At 40.9% G+C, this 21,572-nt stretch overlaps 1 protein-coding gene and 1 long non-coding RNA gene across 2 annotated transcripts in view; one reads left to right on the forward strand and one right to left on the reverse strand.

The window, feature by feature from the left end:
* The first annotated feature begins 854 nt into the window (after positions 1-854).
* Positions 855-6,256, forward strand: LOC309442689. Its single transcript, XR_014184653.1, has 3 exons — positions 855-983; positions 5,027-5,269; positions 6,042-6,256. It is a non-coding gene; the product is annotated as an uncharacterized lncRNA (long non-coding RNA).
* Positions 6,257-9,152: 2,896 nt separating this feature from the next.
* Positions 9,153-21,572, reverse strand: part of SPATA7 (spermatogenesis associated 7) — a 43,120-nt gene continuing 30,700 nt past the window's right edge. The window contains exons 6-12 of the mRNA XM_082059121.1: positions 16,947-17,419; positions 15,788-15,854; positions 14,118-14,188; positions 13,177-13,230; positions 11,685-11,762; positions 10,298-10,355; positions 9,153-9,970 (exon numbers count right to left, since the gene is read on the reverse strand). Of these exons, the coding sequence (XP_081915247.1) occupies positions 9,479-9,970; positions 10,298-10,355; positions 11,685-11,762; positions 13,177-13,230; positions 14,118-14,188; positions 15,788-15,854; positions 16,947-17,419 (1,293 nt within the window). The 3' untranslated portion in view covers positions 9,153-9,478. The remainder of the gene's footprint in view (positions 9,971-10,297; positions 10,356-11,684; positions 11,763-13,176; positions 13,231-14,117; positions 14,189-15,787; positions 15,855-16,946; positions 17,420-21,572) is intronic.

The following is a 21,572-nucleotide window of genomic DNA, read 5'->3' on the forward strand; positions in this document are numbered from 1 at the left end:
TGATAAATGAATTGCATGTTGGACATTACAATTTCACACTGGACAATTACATTTCCCCTGTCTTTGATAAATGCCTAATGTGCTGGCCACTTAACTATATCAGAAACAACCAGATTTTTATTTAAAATTTGTCTTCCAGGTATGCTCAATTTGATGGCATTAATTAAGGTAAGGCAGTAACATGCCAGCTAGCTATGTAGCTGTGTGAGCAGTTCTCAGATCCTGGGGAATGTTCTGTGGAATGGTCAGTGTAGGCAAAACTCTCTTATTTGCCATGGATTCAAAATCAGAGGAGGAAAGTGTGACTAGTCGGGGTGCTAGGCATGTGGTAAAAACACCCAGCAGTTCTGCTCAGACTTGACATCTATACTGGGTTTAGACCAGAGGCCAAGGTCTCTGCAGCAACCTAAATTTCCCCTAAATGCCAGTTGCTCTAAACTGTAGCTGTTATTTTCCAGCCACTGTAAACCCCCAGCAGAGCCTTCTGCTGGCTGGCAGGGACGCGTCTCAGCTCCTGGGTGTCCCACAGCAGCTTTCCTGGGCAGGAGCTCCAGGACCTGGCACAAGAGACCCTGCGGGGAATTGAGGAGAGAGCTTCCTCACCCAGTGCCTGGACGAGGGAAGCTGAAGTAGCTCTCACTCAGCCATTGGGCTGGTTTAAATCTGGAATGGCTGGGATAGGCGGAGGTAACATGAAACTCAGCAATGCTAGGTACCCAGCTGAAAGCTTTACATGTGACACTTGCTCTGTTTGATGGAGTTTTTTGACACCCATTCGTTTTCCCTGAGGGGTCAATGACAGCATATCAACATGTGTTCTTTCTCTCCACTATTTTTATGAGCATCCCCTGGAAGGCTGGACTCTGCATGAAGACAAAAGCTGCCAAGTACCACAGAAATGTTGCCAGTTTATCTCCCGCAGCCCAGGAACTACTTGTGGGTGATCACGATCTGTGACTATGATGGGAACGTCACTTACACAGGTACTGACAGGAGAATGGGGGTGTGGGAGAGCTGGAGCTGAGTGAGGACTGAAAAGAGAATGCTCCTCAGCTCTGGACTAAGATTATTTTGTGTCATTGTATTGACTGAGCATTGGCACAGTCTGACTCTCAGGCAAGTTGAACCTTCTGTTGTCAGCACTTGTGTTTGAGCGATGGCATTTCTGTTGCTCCACGGAACATCATGTTCAGCGAAATAGTGGCTTTGGTACTCAAAGGCTGGTTCTGTTGTTATTACAATTGGTTTAAACTAGCCTTATTATTTGAAAAAATCCCCAAGCCTAAGTAGGAAAAGGGTGAGCCTGGAACTATTTTACCACAAAGCTTCTTTAACTTTCAGAGGTGCACAGGGTTGAAGACTGTTGTAATGTTTGAGTTCGTGGCATTTTTGGGAGCTTTTCTGAAGAAAGGACTTCAGGGCACATCCACGTTCTTGGGGTCTCTGCTAGCAAATGTGGTAACTAGAAGGGGTAGAGCTTAGAAAAATTCTGTCCCCTTTCTGATCAATCACTGCATCTCCAAAAGTGATCTCCATGACAATCTTTCCAACAGACTTCTATGTTTAAATGAAACATCTGCCATCCTCAACATACCAAACCAGTATTATTTGCTGTTGTGCTTATTCTGTGGATGTAAGGTATGTGCTGTAATAAACAAAACAAACAGAAAAGACTTGGAGGGCTTGCAGATGAGGTTTCTTAAACTAAGGTACTTATTTCAGGTTATTATTATTATCATTAGCCATTTCTAAAATGGCAATTGTGTGCCTTACATAAATTTAGAAGGACATCAAATCCTTCCACGAACAGACCCCGAATTATCATACCCAGATACAAACTAGGAATTTTCACTGGTGTTAAGTACCAATGGAGAAAGCCCCTGTCAAGCCCGGCTAATACTGATAATCAGTGATTTGAAGGAACTGCATACTTGGTGTGTGCATGTGTGTATCTGATTTCTTCTGTCTGCATGCTCTGCTGTTCATGACGGGTTGAAGCTGAAAATATCTTTGCATTGACAAAGTCTTTAGCAAAAGACCTCAGGAAATTAGAAGACAGTTTGGTTTTAAGTTAATAATATGGAAGATATTATTTTAGCAGATTTATGAGAACAGTAGCAAAATAAATGAATTTGTTCTGAAGCGACTGTCTCTGAGCCTCTAGAAAGAGCAAATGCTTACTCTGTATTTAAAAAATTTGGACTGTCTCCTGAAGACCAGGAGCTGTAGGTCTCTGTCACTTTAAATGCTATCAGGCACCAAAAGTTCCAAAAGTTTTCGTCTCTCTGTGAATTTGGGGGAGCAATTTAATTTGAAACTACTAATCTTATGGAATTGTACTGCCTCAGATTTCCTTTTTAAGCCATCCTTTCACTGGCACACTAAAAATATGACATTATTTTTATTTCCTGATTCTTGTACTCCCAAAAGCTCTCTTGCAGAGGTACACCAGCTATGATAATTGGTAACTCTGATAAGGTTTTCCTTGGTGGTGGCTTCTGGTTTGAAACAGTGAAGTGTCTAGACAAGAATCAAGCCTGTCAAAATGGAGGGTTATGATGCAGCTCCTGACAGCAGCTCCAGCAGCAGTGAGCTCACATGCGACAGGCCTGCTGGTCCCACTGGCTGTGCCCAATTATCCCCCTGGGACGCTGGGCCCAGGGACTTGCTCCTTCCAGGGTGCTGGCAGGTGATTCTGTCCGCCTCTGTCCTGCTGGGTGGCTCTTGCAGCATTGCCTGAAAATGATCCTGCCACCTTCTGCAGATGTGCTGTGTCCCTTGCCAGAGCGCCTGGGCTCCTGTAGCAACACCCTGTCCAAATGAGGGCATCTGGTTTATCCTTTGTAAGGAGAGCAGAAACTGCACTATGTTAGCAGTCAGGATCAGCAATTAGGAAAGAGCAGGAAAGTGCAGTTGTTCAGAAAAAAAAAAAAAAAATAATAATAAAAAAGTAGATGATTGAGGAAGGATTTTACTTCTTTCCATGTTCTTCTTAGGCTTTACATGGCAGAAGCAGCTGTTCCTCAGCCTCCTCAATCAGAAGAGCAATAGGAACCCGAATGACAGGTATTCGATGCAGTAGCTTTGGTGCACTGTGAAAAAAAGCAATCTACCTAAGATAAGGAGCATTGCTGAGTGTTTGCTTTCTGCAGTCAGAGCAAAATTTATCCTCAGTGCCATGTGTTGGTTAGGAATGCCGGCAAGGTAATTTTAGCACTTTCAGTGCATTTGTGCCATCCAGCTGGAAATAAAATGTTCTATTTCAGTCTGTTTTGAGGACAGAAGGTCAGCCTTATCCCTCTGCACAATGCTGGTGGTTAAATGATGACAAATAAGCAGAACTGAGGCTAATTTACATTCTCTGTTGAAAGAAATTGGAAATGCTGCACTAATACTACAGACTGAATTGTCTTGTTACCTGTGAAGCCAACTTGGGCCGTGAGCTGGCCTGTCCCATCACTCTCCTGCCCCATTGCGTTACTGCTGGAGCGCTCCTGAGGCTGCAGCATGGGTGCTTTGCGGCAGGGGTGGGCTCGCACCCCTCAGTTGCTTCTTCAGGTGAAGGGAGGGACAATAGGGAACTGGTCATGGAGATGTGCCCAAGAACCCTTTGGGGAGATCTGATTGCACCCTGAAGTGAACTGAACAAAGGCTCCAAGAAGTTCCAACACTGAGGAACAGCCATAGGGAAAGCAGACGCTATTGAAAGCTTTGCAAGGGCCTTTGACAGACCTACGTTTGAGCTGAAAGACCTTGCATAAGGCTTAAGACTTTCAAGGTGGCAGGGGAAGACCCATCATGCGAGCTTTTGTTCCTGGGAAAAGGAAAACCGAGATGAGAGCTCGAGGAGCTCATCTGTCTTCCTTTCACAGTCCACTGTTACCCGAGATGGTTGTGTGCAGTGTTTGGGAAGCCACCTCCCAAACCTAAGCTATCTGTATCATCTCTGGTCTTGCCTGTGTCAAATGCCAGGAAAAATCAGGGTGCCAAATGCCTCTGAACTGAATTTCTGGTTGGAGACTCTACTCCTTGCAGGTCCTGTGAGGAATTCTTAGGCTGACAGCAGAGCTGATGGCCTTTGACACATTTCTTCGCTTCTTATTTGGCATGTGAGACTGCTTCTGGGTGAGAGAAACAGCTGGGAAGAGCTGGGGTCACCTCCTAGTTGTGTTACTCATCTCCTGGGTTGGGGCTCTGGCTGCTGGTAGATGTGAGGCATGCCGCAGCCCTTGCACAGATACTGTAATGGGAGTCCTACGGGCGTGCTGGATTCTCCGGATAACTGCGGAGAGCTCTGCACCTCGTGCTACAGATCACGCTGCCCGTCCTCTGTGAGAATGGGACAGCAGAGCTCTGTGGCCTGCCAGGCTGAGGCTGTGTCTGAGTTTCTCGAGTTTCAGATGTCTCCCTTCTCCATTTATGTTGCCTTCACTTGCCCTTCTCAAGGTCTAATTTCATTCCCCCATGTGGTAGAGCTGGAAGGACCGTGTGGGCGCTGTGTGCTGAAGCCTGCGATCTACGGGAGCAACCAGGACAGAGCAGCAGCCCGTGCCTGGTGGGGATGGGTGTTCAGCACCTCGGGCATTCCTCCAGCCCGAAACACAGGGCTGGTTTGAGAGCCCACACCCTTTGCAGGCCAGCCTCACAGCTCAAAATTGGAGTGCAATTGTAACTTCAGTGTGCTGTCTGCTGGGTGTCGGGCGCACCTCTGGCTCTTTGCTCTCTGCTGGAGTTACCTCAGCGGGGCAGCTAGAGGAATCTGTTCCTTTGGGAGGCCTGAAGACAGAGCCCAGCTGCTCTGGAGGCTTTCTACAGAGAACAGAAAGTCCCGTGCACGGTAGACACAACTTTGTTAATTCTGGTTCCCTTCACATGATTTAACTCTTTTTGTTGCTACTCATGGATTGCCTGACATCCTCCTAGGTTTTCACTCAGATGGCTGAGAAGATGAGCTATGGGTGCTCTACGGCTCAACAGATGAATCATCATGCCAGTGATAACTGCTGGTTCTTCTTTCCCTTCCCAGCCATGCTTTATCCCTGTGACATGCTCATCTTCCGCTGGCCCACGACCTGCTTTCAGGCTTTGAAACTGGATCCCTTGACTGGTGTGACCCATGCAGGTGCAATGGCTGGTGTGGTGGATTAATTTACCACTCACCTGTTTGCGTATCACTTGCTTTGCTACTTGGAATAGAAACTGAAGATGGTGGTTTCTGAATGAAGCAGATTTCACTATTGATAAAGGCAACAGGAAGATTGGACTGCTGGTGAGTATCTGGTTTGGTTGTCTTGGAAGGTGAGAAATTGTTTTTATTTAAGTCACTGGTTGCTGGTCTGTGCCCCGTAGTCTGCGTATGTACCAGATGTTGGCTCCTGAGCCACGGGAACAGCAGTGAACTGCCCGAGAAGTGCCTGAGGGAAAGGTTTGGTGGCTCTGGAGACATCCTGTGTCTGCAGGGTCCTGCGCTTGCCTGTCAGCCTGTGCTCCTGCCTTGGGTGGTCAAAAACTGAAGTGGGATGCTGGAGCTTCCCATAGCTCCCTGAAGCACACCCTCAGCTACGATTTTGTGGGTTTTCCCTTTTCCATTAATTTTTATGTCCCAAATACTCAAATACAAATGCTACAATACAAAGGTGGAAAAATTGAAGGAGCTCTAAAATATGTTTGAAGATCAATGTTAACAAGTGCCATCTAAAGTTCTGCACCTGTGTTCTACTTGATAATAGGTCTCACCATTTTTTTAAAGATGGAATAAATAACACTTTCCCTTTCCTTTCTTCCTAAGTTCCCTTTAAAATTAATTTTCTATTGTTATTTCTCCTCCCCCCGGGCTGTGTCCCAGTACCGCTACTTTTCACTGGTGCTCAGGCACAGAGGAAGAGCAGCAGTGCAGTGGCGATACTGGGATGTCTCGCTGGGTGGAAGCTGTGCCTTCACTGCAGTGAAAAAACCCCCATTAGCTGCTACAAATGAAGTTTCTGGACCTAATTTTTATTTATGTTAAAGCTCCAGCACTCATGTTCACATACCTTGCACAGATCATTGCTAAGGAAGAAGCGTCCTTTCCTTCCCCACTGTCCGATGAAGCCATTTCTACTTGCATTATGAAATGTTATCAGGTGAGTTGGATCATTCTACAACTACTGATGCATAGCCATAAATGATGTAAAAAGGTACAGAAATGCAAAGAAACAGGACCCCGGAGTCATTCTGGAGCTAAACCTAAATGAAAAATGCATAGGTGTCTTAGACATGGGAGCTGATCAGGAATAAAATGGTTGCTTGGGTTTTACTCGCAGGCTTCTGTTTTCTGGTCAACCTGAAGACATTTAAGCACCTTTTCTTTCATCACATGAATCTTTACTTCAAATGACCAAAAGCTCCACTTTTCTTTGTAAATAAGCAGAATCCTACCTGTGAAAACAAGCGCAGTGATGATAGAACTGTACGGTTTAAAGAGACCAGTTTGCTATAGAGCGATGGAAAATATAGTGGGCTTTTGTCTATTAGAAGTAAAAATTGATATTATTCTTCATCTGTTCATTGCCCACATAAATCTAGGCAGAAATAAGTCTTTACATGGCAGATCACAGCTGCTGACTGCTCCAGCTGCTAAGATGCTGGAGTGTGCAATTATCTGGTTCTTTACCAGAAATTTCACTCTGGATCCAATAAATGTGCACAGTTACGGTTTAGGCAGACAGAAGCTTTCTTTGTGAAAGGTCTGTTTTAACGAATGTATTTACTCTTTTAAGTTCTATCTACCCAGAAAAAAAATGTCATTGATGGTCAGACAGCTCATCAACAGGAAATATGGTCAAGGAACTGGTTTTGTTTATTTTCATGTGACTCATACTACAGGAAATGACTGTCATTATTTGCACCCATGAGGTCATGTCATGACCACTTTCACTGCCGTGCTATTTTTTTTTTTAATTTGTGGAGTTAAAATATGAAATTCTTATTAATCTTTAATCAGACTCATGTTGACCACAAGACGAAGTGTTCTGAGTGATCTTTTTTTTATGATGCGCAAGTTCCAGAGTGTAGTGATGGGGCAGGAGGGAGGAAAAAGCCTCCTAAATTCCACTGTTGACCGAGGCTGGAGAACGCAGAATGTAGGGCCCCCAAAGCAGGTGAAGTCCTTGCTGAGGAGTGGAGAAGCTTGGACATGTCTAACCACACTCTAGTTTTCTAACCAGTCCCTCCATGTTAAAATTGTTTATACAATACAAGCAATAGTTCCTTTGGTGCATCCTGTGGCGTGAGGAGCAGAGAGGGCGTTTCTTTGGGGATGGGAGAAGGGCTTTGCTCACTTGTGATCGGGGACAATCCATCCCTACACCGTGCTGCATCAGTCCTGTGTCTGTGTGTCTTTTTGACAAGACAAGCTCTGATGGAGTAAGTGAAAATCTTCCCATTCTCTGCCCTACTTTTCAGCCAGCCAGAGCACTCAAGCTGCAGTCCAGATTTACAAGATCACCAGCTGTGTGTGGCAGATGACAGGCTCCAGCCCATCTGCAAAGCTGCGTGTACACGGTTAAAACAAACTCCAGTCTGCTGTTGTTGTCAAGAGGTGTAATTTGTTATTGTGGCCAAGGCAGCCAGGAAAGTGCCTTTTGCTTTTTTGGGGGGGGAAATTATGTTCTGTTCTACACTGCAATGATGATGACTGTGCCAGAAATGTTGGTTTTGTTTGACTGGTTTCTCTAGAGATTTTGGGAGATTTCCTATCCCCACAACCCCTCCCCCAAAAGAAGTTTATGGACAAGTGAAGCAGAAGTCTATGTCTACTGGAGCTACTTAACAGCTGTGATCAATCATCCAGCTTCTAGAATCAATAGCCTTTGGTAGACATGAGCCACAGGGGAGCAGGTGGTGGCAGCTCAGCGTATGAGCTGCCACCACTTGGGTTTGTCCTTGGGAGAAGCAGATTAAGACTGACCCCAAGAGGTTTTGGAGACATGCTTTAGCCAGTTCCTAAGGCTTCTTATAGTTCCTCACCTACAGCAAGACAAGATATCTTCCCAGCATTCCGCAGTAACGTGAATCAAGAAGGACGGAGAACTGCTGGAGGGAGTCCAGCACAGGGCAACAAAGATGATGAAGGGAGTGGAGCATCTCCCTTATGAGGAAAGGCTGAGGGAGCTGGGGCTCTTTAGCTTGGAGGAGACTGAGGGGTGACCTTATTAATGTTTACAAATACATAAAGGGGGAGTGTCACGAGGATGGAGCCAGGCTCTTGGTAGCAACCAACGGGGTAATGGGTTCAAACTGGAACACAAGAGATTCCACTTAAATATGGGAAGAAACTTCTTCTCAGTGAGGGTGACAGAACACTGGAACAGGCTGCCCAGGGGGGTTGTGGAGTCTCCTACTCCAGAGACATTCAAAACCCACCTGGACACATTTCTGTGTAACCTCATCTGGGTGTTCCTGCTCCGGCAGGGGGATTGAACTGGATGATCTCTTGAGGTCCCTTCCAATCCCTGACATTCTGTGATTCTGTGAATGCCAGGTAACAACTGTTCTCCAATTAGACAGAGGACTTCAGGGTGATTTTGTGCAATGCGGGCACCAACCTCAATTTAAAATTCAACCATGAAATAGACTACCTTTTCTCCATTTGCTGTACGAGACACCTGATGTGTCTGTTCTGCTAGATAGTCCTCGTTGCCAATCAGTAACCAACCCAATCTTTTTCCAAAGCCAAAGCTCAAAGCTATGCCAAGGTTGTCATAAATGCAGGAAACTGAACCACGTATTCTAGTGTTGTGCAGTTTGAACATCATTATAGTCTTCATGTTCCTGAAGAATCAGCTGAATCACAGACAACCAGGATCAAACAGCTCAAGAGCTGTGTATAAAAACAAATAAACAGGAGAGCTGCCATATGTAGTAGCTGGAGATAAATGTCCTTTTCAGGACAGGTTTTGTGAAAGGAAAAATGTGGATTATAAAAACTTCAGGTTTCCATGGCATTTAACATCAAACAAGAGACTGAACACTAAGAGAGGAAAAAAAATACTGCCCTCTTCCAGGATGGACAGAGTTCCATCTCTGATGTGGATAAGCCAAATTCTTGCAGACTACAAAAATCCTGGATCTTTCTAGCAGTACCACAACTGCACTAGCAATGTGTTGCCAATGAATTTATTTATTATAAATAAAAAACAATAAATATTTTATAACTTACTATTACAACTTTCTGAAAATATACATCTATTTTAATATTCTCAAAAGTGAGTTCTGAATTATATAATTATAGCCAAAAATATACAAAATTTTTTAATAATTGAAACTTTACCCTTTACAGTTGACATTACTGTGGAGATTAATTAATGCTCAATTAATAATACCCTACTCGAGAGACTTTTTTAGCAGTGTTTAAACAGAAATAAACTGAAACAAATAATTTACTACTATTTAACAAATGGCAGTTCTCCACACAAATAGCTCCATCCCTATTTATCAGCTAAATTTTGGCTGAGTCATCATGTGAGATCTGAAGGGCCTCTGCAAAGTTTTCCTCCAGATCATCAAGTTCCCTGTTGGCTTCCAAATCACCATCACAAGTAATCATGTTTAAAGTTGCCTCACATGAGGGTGAAGCATCTGTGTCTTCTTCAGATTTCACACCAGCTTGCAATTCTGTCCCAGCATCCATCATTTCAGCAGCATCTTCCGAAAAGTCACCCTTGCTTTGTGTCTCCTTTGAACTTTCCCCACATACTGGTGACTCACATTCGTTTGGTTCCTTTAACAGTAAGTCCATGGTCTCCAAGAATTCTTCGCTTCTTGTAGCTTTTCTTTGCCTCTGACTGTCACCGGTAAACTCGAGCTCTTCCATCGCATCAAACGCCTGCAGATCCAGCGAGTCGCAGGCTTCCCAGTCCGCACGGCTTTGCTCTGGGCCACTGTAGCCAAGATCTGCTTTCAGCACATCCAGCAAGTGCCGCATTTTGCTCTGGGGGGTGAAGGGAGAAAGAGGTGACACTTCTCCAGCCCCACAGCCCCACCTGCCCAGAACTCACAGCTTAGTTCTGACATGAGAAGCTGCTTACGATCACCTGAGTAAATGATACAGCAAGTTTCACCAAACTCACTTGCTATTGTAATTTTTTTTTGTTGACTCATAGATTGCAGTAGATCAGGAGTCTGCAAGTCTCATTTATGGTGAGAAATGCTCCCCACTGAGCACTCTGGTTGGCTGCACTCGCAAATATACCAGTGCATTTCCACCCTACTTTGGAAACATCACTGAGAGGGAAAATATTATAGGGGCAGCACCTACCTCATCCAAACGGTTCTTATTTTCTTGTATATGACACTCAAACAGTTGTTCCAGAACTCTACAAGGAACAATTAAAAGATTTAACAGGAGAAGAAAAAAAAAATCTTTTAACCGATCTACATAAATTAACAACTTCAGTTTTTGATTTTTCTTTCTTAGCTGAGCGGGACCTCTCAGATTGTTTCAGTTACGCTGTGTCACAAAGAGGCCGGTGTGAGGCCGGTGTCCTGCCGGCCATGTGCTCAGTGGGCAGAGCGGCCTTGGGCAGCAGATGGTGACCATGGGACGATTTGTAGAGAAACCAGCAATCTCTCAGGTGCACCATAGTGGCTGATATACACAAGTGGAAATAAAGGGAAAGAATTAAATCCAGCTCCAGAAAAAAATTCAGAGACAAGGCCTCAGTCCCAAGAGCTCTTTTCCATTCCTTAAGCTGGATGAGGAAAAAACTTGCTGCACAGAGGAAGTGTTCTGTGACAACTACAGTACATGGTCACTAGCCCAGACTTGCAGAAGGTCAAGTGAACTTAATCTAGCTTATATGAGAAATTATTAAAAAAAAAAAAGTACAAGCAGCATTTTAATGGAAGACACCATTCTTGTAAAAAATAACCAGAGGGAGACTGCTTGTGAAATTTCTCATTTCTAGCCTTGACTTAAAAAAAAAAAGATAAAAAAAGTGACTGCACAGAATAGAAAAAGAGCTGGAAATATTATCAGCACATAGGAAGATCAGTGCATTATGCTGGAATTAGACTGTCCTGAAGATCGAGTTACAGAAATGGATTAAAATTCTGTATCAGAAATACTGCAGTTTTTGTTTTGTTTTGCTATAAATGAAGATTTCTTTATCAGAATGAACTTGTATGGAAAACAATTTGGGACTATTACTGAAATACTTGAATTGAATCAGAAGTTATTGTTTAATTATTGAAAAAAATCTGATTTAGCAACTGGTGAACCTTTATCTGAAACAGTATGTAATCCAGACAACCCATGTTGAAGATTGAGTTAATGTTGGAACAGGAACAAGGGCAGAAGGGAGACGGAGGATCTGTTGTATAAAAGGTCAGTAACTTGGTTTATTTAGCAAAAGAGATATTGCAGTGTAAAATGATTACGTCTTAGCATCACTCCACCTTCTAAGAGAGGCTTTATCTCACGGTACATAGGAACAGATCAAAGCAGATGACCAACAGGTGTTTCCTAGTTCTCCTTTCTTACATAAAGCGAAAAGAGAAAAGGAAGTAAAACAAATGCAAGAGCTATCTGTGTATCTATATATTCTTAAAGGCAAAGAAATTATTACTAAACACTATTTCCCTTTCTTACAGAGTCCATGTGCTTCTGACACAGCATTAACAATTTGAAACCAACTGTAACCTACCTGTTTGAAAATAGCCCAAGGCTCAGAATTTCATTTGTTACATCTTCCATGAAAGCTAAATATAAAAGCTCTTCTTCTCTGCGGGGAGAAAAGAAAACCCAATGATACATGTTATAAAATAGAGACACATATTATGCAATACAATAGGCCCAATTACCTTTATGGGAAATGTCATTAAAAAGATTGTATAGTTCTTGGCTGCAGCTGCTATTTTTCCAAAAGGTAATTCTGTCATGACCAACTAAGCCTTTCCTTCAATTTGAATAATAATAAAAACCCCCGTGTAACATGTCAGACTGTTAGAAAGGTCGCCATGGTGCTTTGTGTTTATGTGAACTTTTTGTTGTGGTATAAATTAGCACAGAGATCCTGAGTGAGAAAATCAGCACATCCTGGAAAGCATTCAGACCCTGCCTGGCACTCAAGAACACTGAGTGCTGACTGGGAAGAAAGTGTAAAATTGCAGTTTGATGCTCTGAGCTCCTAGAGAATCTGACGGCAGCTGAAAACTGCTAGTCCTCAATGGAAGTTCAGAAAAATAAATGTGGTTATTTGACAGCCTTTATTCCTTTCAAACTTCAACTCTTTGATGTACAAAATCCCTTGTTAGTGTGAGATGTGGCTTTCAGCTCTTTGATCAAATTTCTCTCTATTTTAATACCTCTTAAAGCCTTTTTGATGCCAATTTCTCTAAATGTGAGACTCTCCGAGAGTTTGGAGAGTTTGGAGTTCTGCTTGGAAAAAAGCAAGCAAAAAACCCCTCAGATAAAAGATTCCAGTGCTGTTTCTCTTTCATAGCATTTTTTAAGTATCCCAAAGTATCCAATCATCCAAAGTATCCCAAAATGTCCAATCCAATCACATCATCCTCCAGTCCTAATAAACAGAAAATAAAAAATGGGATACATCTTGCATGGCTTTCATTATGTAAAATTCATCATCCAGCCTGAAGATTGTAATTTTGGTTCCCTCTATAGTCAAGAAAGGTATCTATAGCTGATACCTATATATTACATCCTTAAAGTTACGCAAGAACAAGCCTGTCCTAAAGCCCAAAGAATTAAATTACTTTCCCAAGGTCCCACAATAAGGCATTGGCAGTGTTTCTGAATATAACACAAACCTCTTCTAATTCTCCTCAAATTTCAGAGCAGAAGCATGGTAAGAATGCTCTTCAACTTGATACATTGTCTTGCCAACAATTGCTTCAGAGATTACAGACCAAAAAAGAACTGGAAATGTTTCAAGTATAGCCACTGGACAAGAAGAAAAGTCTATCTATCTTCCAAAGTTATACTGAATTTTCTTCATTTTTAGAGTCACATAGAAATTTTTAAGTATTATTGAACAAATCACAGCCATGTCAATTCTACTGGAAATTGTGAACACCAGTTTATTCTCAGTCCATATTTACTGTTTCAAATTCAGTTTTGAGGAAGAGTTTCTAGTTTAATGTTGCAAACTATCAGAAAAGTGGTCTAAGCATACTTACTCATAATCTATAGTCCTCCTTGCTGAAGGTGGCTGAGAATACAACGATGTCTCTCTAATGAGAAGAAAATCAGAGGGTAGGGAAGAGAGCAACATTCCAAAAACCCTTTCCACTACCTTGCATCTCACTTGGAAAAAAAACCCACTCTGCTCCAGTAGCAAAATCCACTGCTTACATTGAAGCCTTAAAGACTGTGGTTCAAGAGTATTACAACACCTGAGTAGATGCAGCGCTCTCACACCTCAGAAGGCCTCAGTGTTCTTCAGATGCCGTACACACCTCTCCACTAGCCATAAGTGCTTTTTTTTTTTTTACTCGGAGTAAAATTTTCTCCTCAGTTAAAAATGCCTTTCTATGAAAAGGCCAGAGAGCAAATCAGGTCAACAATGAGGAGAATCAGCTGGGAGCCCTTGGGTTCTGGCCTGATTTCCAACCCTGTTCTTGTGTTGTAGACAATATTCTGAATCTCAGTGTTACATTTTCAGAAAAAGATGTGGGGAATGCCTCTGGTCTGCAATTCTTGCAGATCATGGATTCAAAGGGCTGGATGTCTAGAGACCTCTTTGCCTGAAAGGAAATAACAACTGGAATACCAATCCAGTATTTAGGTCTAGTACGGTATGAGAAATGTATAGCCTGTAAGCTCAGATGTATGCTTGGATGTACAGAACTAACAGCTGTATTAACGTGTCATTGCTCTCACCCCTGACAAAAATATTCATATATTTCAGAACTCTCTTTCTTAACTGGCTTCCCAGTGGAACCTTATCATAAGTAATTAATGAATTTTGAAGTTGGGAAATAACATTGATCTAAAAAGCCCAAACAAACGTCTTGTGAGAAGAGACTTATAAGTAGCGAAGACTTATGGCCTAAGAAGCAGATGTATAGAAAGCAAGAAGGAATGTTTCATATATTCATTCCTGCTGTAAATCAGGCACCTTAGGAAGGAGTATGGAAAAGCAGCTATGCCTCTCACAGGCTTATCCACAGTGCATCTTCTATCTTCAGCCTACAACACAGAGATAAGACATTTATTATCAGTGCAAATACACAGCATATTTTGCCCTTAAAATGAACCTAATAACTACCTGTGATGTAGTAGACCTAAAAATTTTATGTCTTCGAGACACATAGCAGGAAAGGGTCATCAGCTTTGACATCTAAAATTGTAGTCAGGGGCAACAGAAGTTGTGGAACATTCCTCCTCTGACAAGAGTGTCAAAGATTGAATCTCTAAAAGCCAGAGGGAATTGATGTCACCAACAAGAGTAAAATTTGGTATGCAAAACCAGGAACCAGCACTCTTAAGTCACATGTCTTGAGCTGCTTGCACAAAACTGATGGAAGGTGAAGTCGCTGACTACCTGCATTTTAAATGACAATGCTCTGAAAGGGCCACTGTAAAGCTACCTGACTCACTGCTGGCACTTTCACAACAGCCAAACAAAAAGTCAGAGATGAAAGTTTTGAAATGAAATCAGTTTTTCTCCAATGGAACTGGAATGAAGCCTTCTGAATAAATCATTTAACCTTTTCTTAATGAGGTCAGCTGCAGATCCATATTAATTCAGGAGACCTCTCTCCTATTTTCAGTAAAGCTAGAAATACCCATTGTCTCTCACCACTCTCCAATGACTAAAGCATAATTATTTGCCTCATTAAGCAAGAGAGATGAAGAATCTGACCCTGTAGCCTTTTTTCAGGAAGAAAGTCCACAGGTATTCGATACTTCACTTATGTTTTACAGGGTGAGTTGTTTAAGGACTTGTCTGTATAGCAGCTACAAGATAAAGCACAAAGTAAGATCCTAACTTCTGTTCAAACTCTTCCATGCAATTATTAGTACAAAGATTTCAGCTCTTATGCCTGCTTCCCTCCACCTCCCAAGGATGCTTGTATTTTACTTCATCTTTAAAATTTAATAATCTTAAACCACCACACCCTAAGGCAATTTCTGAAAGACCAAGCAACCAAAAAAAAAAGTTCAACTGTCAGAAATACTTTGCAATTCAAATCAAAATGATGGATGTAAACATTTCTGAGATTATGACAAAAAATACTGAGAGATAGTAGAGTTTGAAGTCGTGTGATTTTTCATTAAACCATTCCTGATACATTCAGCAAGACAGAGAGTAAGCAGTATCAAGGAAAACTTCACCACTTGCTGGTTTGGGTGCTTCCTCAGAGGAAGAGACACCTCAGTTTCAATTTTTCTGTTGAGGGCTTTTTGGAATATGTTATCCAATATAAAAATGAAGAAAATAAAATCCTTGAAAAAGAGAGAGCTTCTGCTGCTGAAAAGTAATGTACCAATTATCTATGTCTTTAACAGATATTTAAGTGATAGTGCACTTATAAAAAAAGTTGGGAAAAAAATATTGTAATATCCTAAGATCTCTTCACATGCCAAAGTAATTTTTCTTATTTTTTCCACTCATTCTTCAGAAACTCTCTCTCCTCTACAAAACTAATTCATTTCATGACAATAAAGAAAATGAACCTTAAATCAGCTGTGCGCTGCTGTGGCAGAGATGAAGTATATACTCCAAAATGACAGTGAAGGGTGTGGTAAGAGTAGCAGATGATTGATAGATGATGACTGTATTACCTTCAAGGTGATCTTCTGTTGTTCAGTCACAACTTTTATCTCAGGTGCTTTGTCTGCAGATGGAAAGCTAAAAAATTTAGACAGGTATTAGATTTCCAAGAAAGCTACTTTGGAAATATGCAGGATGAAAATACCAGTGCCACTGTGGAAACTTCCAATCAATCTGAACAAGACCTAGTACTAAAATGTCTTGGACAGTTTAGAAAATTTCTGCCAGACTTCCATTCACATAATAAAACTAAGTTATAGTTCAATTTGAAGGCTGAAAATAGTCATACAGAGGTGATCCAAATCCATTATTTGGCTGCATATTCAAAGGGGAATATGGATCTATTCAAAATATAGAATGGAGATGATCCTCTACATTAAAAGTACACCAGGAAAATATATGATCCACCGCCAGAAAATCCATGGTTGCAATACAGAACCAAAGCTATCCTATCATAATTCCTGTCTTATGAAATACCCACTTTGTTCTAGGACGAAACCAGAGTTAGACATGCAGGCACTCAGGACACAAATGAGAAAAGATTTCTCATGATGAGCTAATATCAGTAAAAACAAAACTGAATCAAAGCTGTTTAATTTGCTTAGAAGGAGTTCAATGCAAGAGAAGGACAGTAATTCTGTATATTTCATGTAGGGTACATCTGAAGACATTTAAATTAAAATTCTAAAAAGACAATGAAGAGCTGCATTTGAGAATTGAAAAAGGAAAACAAACCTTTGCATGATGTATTAATTAATGAATGGGAAAGTATGATACTACCGAGGGAACGGTAGGGAACTACCTGCATGCTTATAGGGATTAATTATTTAGAAGACAGAAAGTACAACTATACACTAGAGAGAGCAAAGAAATGAGAGAGGGAGCGAGTATCCCCAGCACATGCGAGATCCCACAGTTTGGATTTAGTGGCACTTTGTATCCAATCTGTTTAGATGAAACCAGTCTCTCAAGAGAGATGATGACAAAATGTGCCACTGAAAAATCGCATTCTATTCTAGCTTGTGCCTGGGCATATCTAGAATAATTTCAGAATAATTACTCTGGTTTTATACAAATGTAAATGAGAGCAAAACATGTTGCTTTTATGAAGATGCTGTTATGATGACATCTAAATTCCACAGTTTGAAAATAAAGCTTTAATCTCCGTACCTGATCATATCAGTCTGTGTTTGAGCTTCCACACGCTGCTTGTAGTGATTTTTCTTTTTCTTTCGAGCAGGAGTGTAATATCTGTATTCTGACAGGGAAGATTTAGCATTTGATATTAAGGTGCGTGGAGTAAAAGGTTTTCGGCTATGAGTAAAAAATTCAGCGTGCCTGTCTAGAAGATCCCCACTGTGTACTTTGGAGTTGCTTCCGTGATGCCTCTGGGATTGACTAACGCTCACAAAACTATCAGTGGAACCACTGGATGAAAATCCAGAACGTTTCCTTGGTGTACTTGATGTACTAACACTTGAGTTAGATGCGTTAGATGCATTCCGAGAACCTTTTCCGGTGTATTTTATTGGACTGGAGTGAACCAAGCCATGCTCCCCATAAGGAGACAGTACTCTCGATAGGTACTGTGCCTGCTGAGCACGGCGAAAGAGATCATCTTTGTCTTCTGCTTCCACGAAACTCTAGAAAAAAATAAAACAAGATTCGATTGCTTTGCAAGTCACCAGTTTTGCTCAAGGTGGCACTTCCACCTGTTACTGTTACCAACCTGGAGGTATTTTCTATGTAAAAACTTTCCATTTTGTAAAATCAAACTTATTTCAGAGCAGCCCTAGTGCTAACACATTTTAAAACCTAGTAATTGGAAATAAAAGAGTAATAAGAAAATGGTTTACTTCAGTGGCAAAACATTGGTGCTTTGTCACAGAGTATTGATGGCTGTATCAAACCAGGTGTTTCAATCATTTGAGTCCAGAGGCTCAACACATTTTTAAAAGTCACAGAATCATTGCATTGAAGCCAATTACTTCAGCTGGGTATGCTCTGTTCATACCACCTGGGCAAGGTAAAGGAGGAATTATCTGTAATTATCCTACTGGCTAGTTCATAGTATGTTCTCTTCAAGCGTGGAGTTGTTTCCTCTCTCCAAACCCTATTAGCGTTGAAATGTATCACACACCGGCTATCTTTATATTCTCTAAGGGGCACTGCCCACTGATTCAACTTAGATCAACATGGAAAATACTGTAATGTGGTTTGGGACACAGAATAAGAAAACTGTAACTAACAGTTTATTCCCTGTATGACCTTTTTCTTCCTGCAGGTGGAAGATGCACATGTCTGGTAGGGCTGTACAAACACAGGATGATACCTTGTGTAATGGCATCTTGCTCCATGGGAAATGTCCTAATTGCTTTGATAATACAAACAATCCTAATGTTCTCCAGCAGACACAGTCGGGTTTCTATCCTCTTCTCCTTTGGGTTTCTCAACCCAGCAGGTACATAGGCAGCTGTGGAACTTTGCCTCTAACACCACAGAAAGCCAATAGTGCAAGTGGTTAGCTTACTGCAGTTAAACAGGACAGATAACAACGTGCTGAGTTTATGAATAGATATACTAGATTACAGGTGATGGTAGAGAAATGGTATTACTGCTCCTGCTTCTTAACTGTTCAAGACATTAGAGTTTAAAAATGTACTTCAGTTCTCAGAAGCAAACTTATATTTAATGTTACTTTAAGAGGATGCAGTTAAAAGGCTACTAGTTAGACAAAAAACTAAGAGACAAATCAGTGGTACATGGTTGTGTGGCTACGGTAAGATGTGGGCAGTGTGTGGTTCAGACTAAAATTACGGTCAGCTAATTCATTCCTCACAAAGTCTATTTTATATGCAGGTTGAAGTCCAGGTGTGTCAAATTTACTTAGTAAGAACACCTAGCTACAGTTTTCAGTAACCATCTATTTGGTATAGGATCTAACCAATAAACCTCAATGATGTGGAGGACGACCACAACAAATGGGAAACCTTAGAGCAAAAGCTCATCTATGCATCTCTTCCTTTTCATTAGAGATCTGTAACATTATTTTTAAGTCTTGAGTCAAAGTCAGGTAAATGAAGCAATGCAACAAATATTAAGAGTGGTTAATACAGAGGAAGCCAACTAGAATGAATTCTTTGGAAAGACCATGCTATTTTTTCTGCTTTCTGAAAAAAACCAAAACCAAAACCAACCAAAAAACACCAAAAAACAACCAACCACTTAAAAATTCAACATTACTCCTGAATCATATTATGACACTGTGACAAAGACAAGATAGAAACACAACTAAATCTAAGTGACATTTTAAGGTTTTTTTTGAGAAAGAACAATTCAATAGAAAGGAATTTTATTTCTGTCCTAGAGAGAATTTTGAAAAGTTTGCAAGTTCAAAGCATAAATACATGGACAGGGTACGTGCACTAGTGAACATGCTTTACAATGTGTCTGAAAAGATAGGAAGCATCTTAGCAAGACAGCTGTTGTATATTCTTTTCCTGTCTGGGATACAGCCATCCACTGAATATTCTGTCAGTCAGCGAAAGGCTTGTACAACATCCTATGATCCCTAAGGATGGCAATATTGCAGATTTAGAAGATTAAACCAGAAGCCTAAAAGCAATCATAGCTTTGTAAAAACAAATTTATTTCATCCACATGTATAGCTATTTATGCAATTCACTTCTGTTACACAGAACTGTATGATGGAGAAGAGGTGACTCACACAGTGTGTACACCTCCCAGAGACGCTGCCTGCACCGAGGTCCTGCAGCACCGAGGGACACAAGCTGAGGACAGTGCCATTCTGGAAAATCTCACTGCCACACTGTGGAATCAGTACAATACAAGGCAAAAATAACAAAATAAAACGGCATCTGAGAAAACCCAATTAAAAATCAAGGGCTAACAAACCCAAGTTAATTCAGTTCATTTTTAACTAACTACTCAGACTTTTTAAAATAATGATTTTACTGTTCCTGTTTACTGTAGGAAACACCTAAAAAGAAAATTCAATTTCTGAGGCCAAGTAGGGACCAGACTTTTAACAAACCTGAAGTTTAGGTTCAGATACGCTAACATGGATTAACTTGTTGATGTACCTCCACCATCTGAACAAATAACAGGAAGATAAAGAGAGACCTGTGCAGGTCACAAAGCTCCGCAGTGAAAAAAGGGAGAAAGGGATTTACATATATGTTCCTTTCATCTCTTTATTATGCTTTTATCAAACAAGAGAAAAAACTATTAAGTAGACACATTACTGAAGTCACTGAAGGAACAGCTGCCTTATGGAAAGCCTGAGAAAGAGCAGATCCAGTATGATATGACTCAAACAAGTGCTGCGATAGGCTGAACTGCCAGCTGAAAACATCCAGATTCACCAAGCTGCCCATCCTGATCTTTTAATTTATCCCCGTGGAAATTATTTTGAGAAGCTGAAGCATGGATTCAGTGGATTTCCAGTGGCGCTTCATTGCCTAAGCACAACACAAATCTGGAGAAAATCCTCAAGAACACTTTAGCTTTTTTAAAATAATCAGATGATTAAGATGTGGATTGAAGGCTGGATGATGGATTTTCCCTACCACTCACAGTGGACTGAATGCCAACAAAAGCAGCAAAATCAACTGTGAAAGAAAGTACCTGTGGGAATTCCGCAAGATAATTAATACTTGTGAGACTTTAGAATTCTCCAACTGGGGAAGGTGGGGTAGGAAATTTAAAAAACAAAAACCAACCAACCAAACAAGAAAAAAAAACAAACAAACAACAAACCAAGCCAAAAAAACCCAAACCAAACCAAAAAAACCCAAACCAACAGACTCGGAAATCCTTGTACATTTGCAGATAGTTTACCATCAGTATTAAGTCACAGAACACACTGCTATTATACCATATATTTCCTTCACAACAATTCCATACAAAATCTTTCTCTCAAATCAGTTAAGACCTACCTATACTATGCCAGTACCTCACAACATTTATAGTTGCTGATTCCTAATGCAAAGAGGGGTTTTTTTTCAGTTAGCTAAGCCAAAATAAGCCCTTCTTGATGGTGTCTCATGTGAGTCCACTTTATTTTACTACTACAGCATAATTAAATGCTGAACTGGTAACATGTAGTAACAATGCTTGTGTTAGCAAGCCATGTAACAAGGCTTACCAGTGCGATTGTTTGCATATAAAGTAGTTGCAGTGGTAGCTCAGCACTAGAGAAAACAGATAAGACTGGAAAGTTTCAGAATCCACCTACATAGCTGTTTTGAAAAGCTAATTCCATATCCTTCAGTATGTATTATAAACAGCTTAATTCTTCTTGCATACGTTTTACTCTCATGGTTTACAACAATTCATGGAACTGCAATATAAATCAGATTGTAGAAGCATTTGTGAACATACTATGACTGCTTCTCTGCAATATACAAAATAATAAGTAAAAAAATACTCAGTGATATTAGCCAATTAAACAACTACACTTCATGAAAAACGCATGTTCTGTTCATTGGAATCTGTTGAATTGATCCTAGAACAAGACAAACATACAGTGTAAACACCATAATATCCTAAATTTAAGAATTCCTTATTTATGAGTAAGCTTAGGGCAGTTCTTTTTTTCTCCTAAAATGAATATCATAAGTAGAACTGACCACGTAGTTAACATAGTGTCTAGATAGAAGAACTGCAAAACAAAGCTGTATTTGTATCAGTCTTTAGACGTATCCATTCAAGTACTAAGGAAGAAGAACGTCTTTGGAAGCCCTTATCCTAAGATAAACCTTTACTGCCCAAACA

Source organism: Streptopelia decaocto (genome assembly GCF_964273445.1).
Source record: "Streptopelia decaocto genome assembly, chromosome: 7".
NCBI classification, from domain to species: domain Eukaryota; kingdom Metazoa; phylum Chordata; class Aves; order Columbiformes; family Columbidae; genus Streptopelia; species Streptopelia decaocto.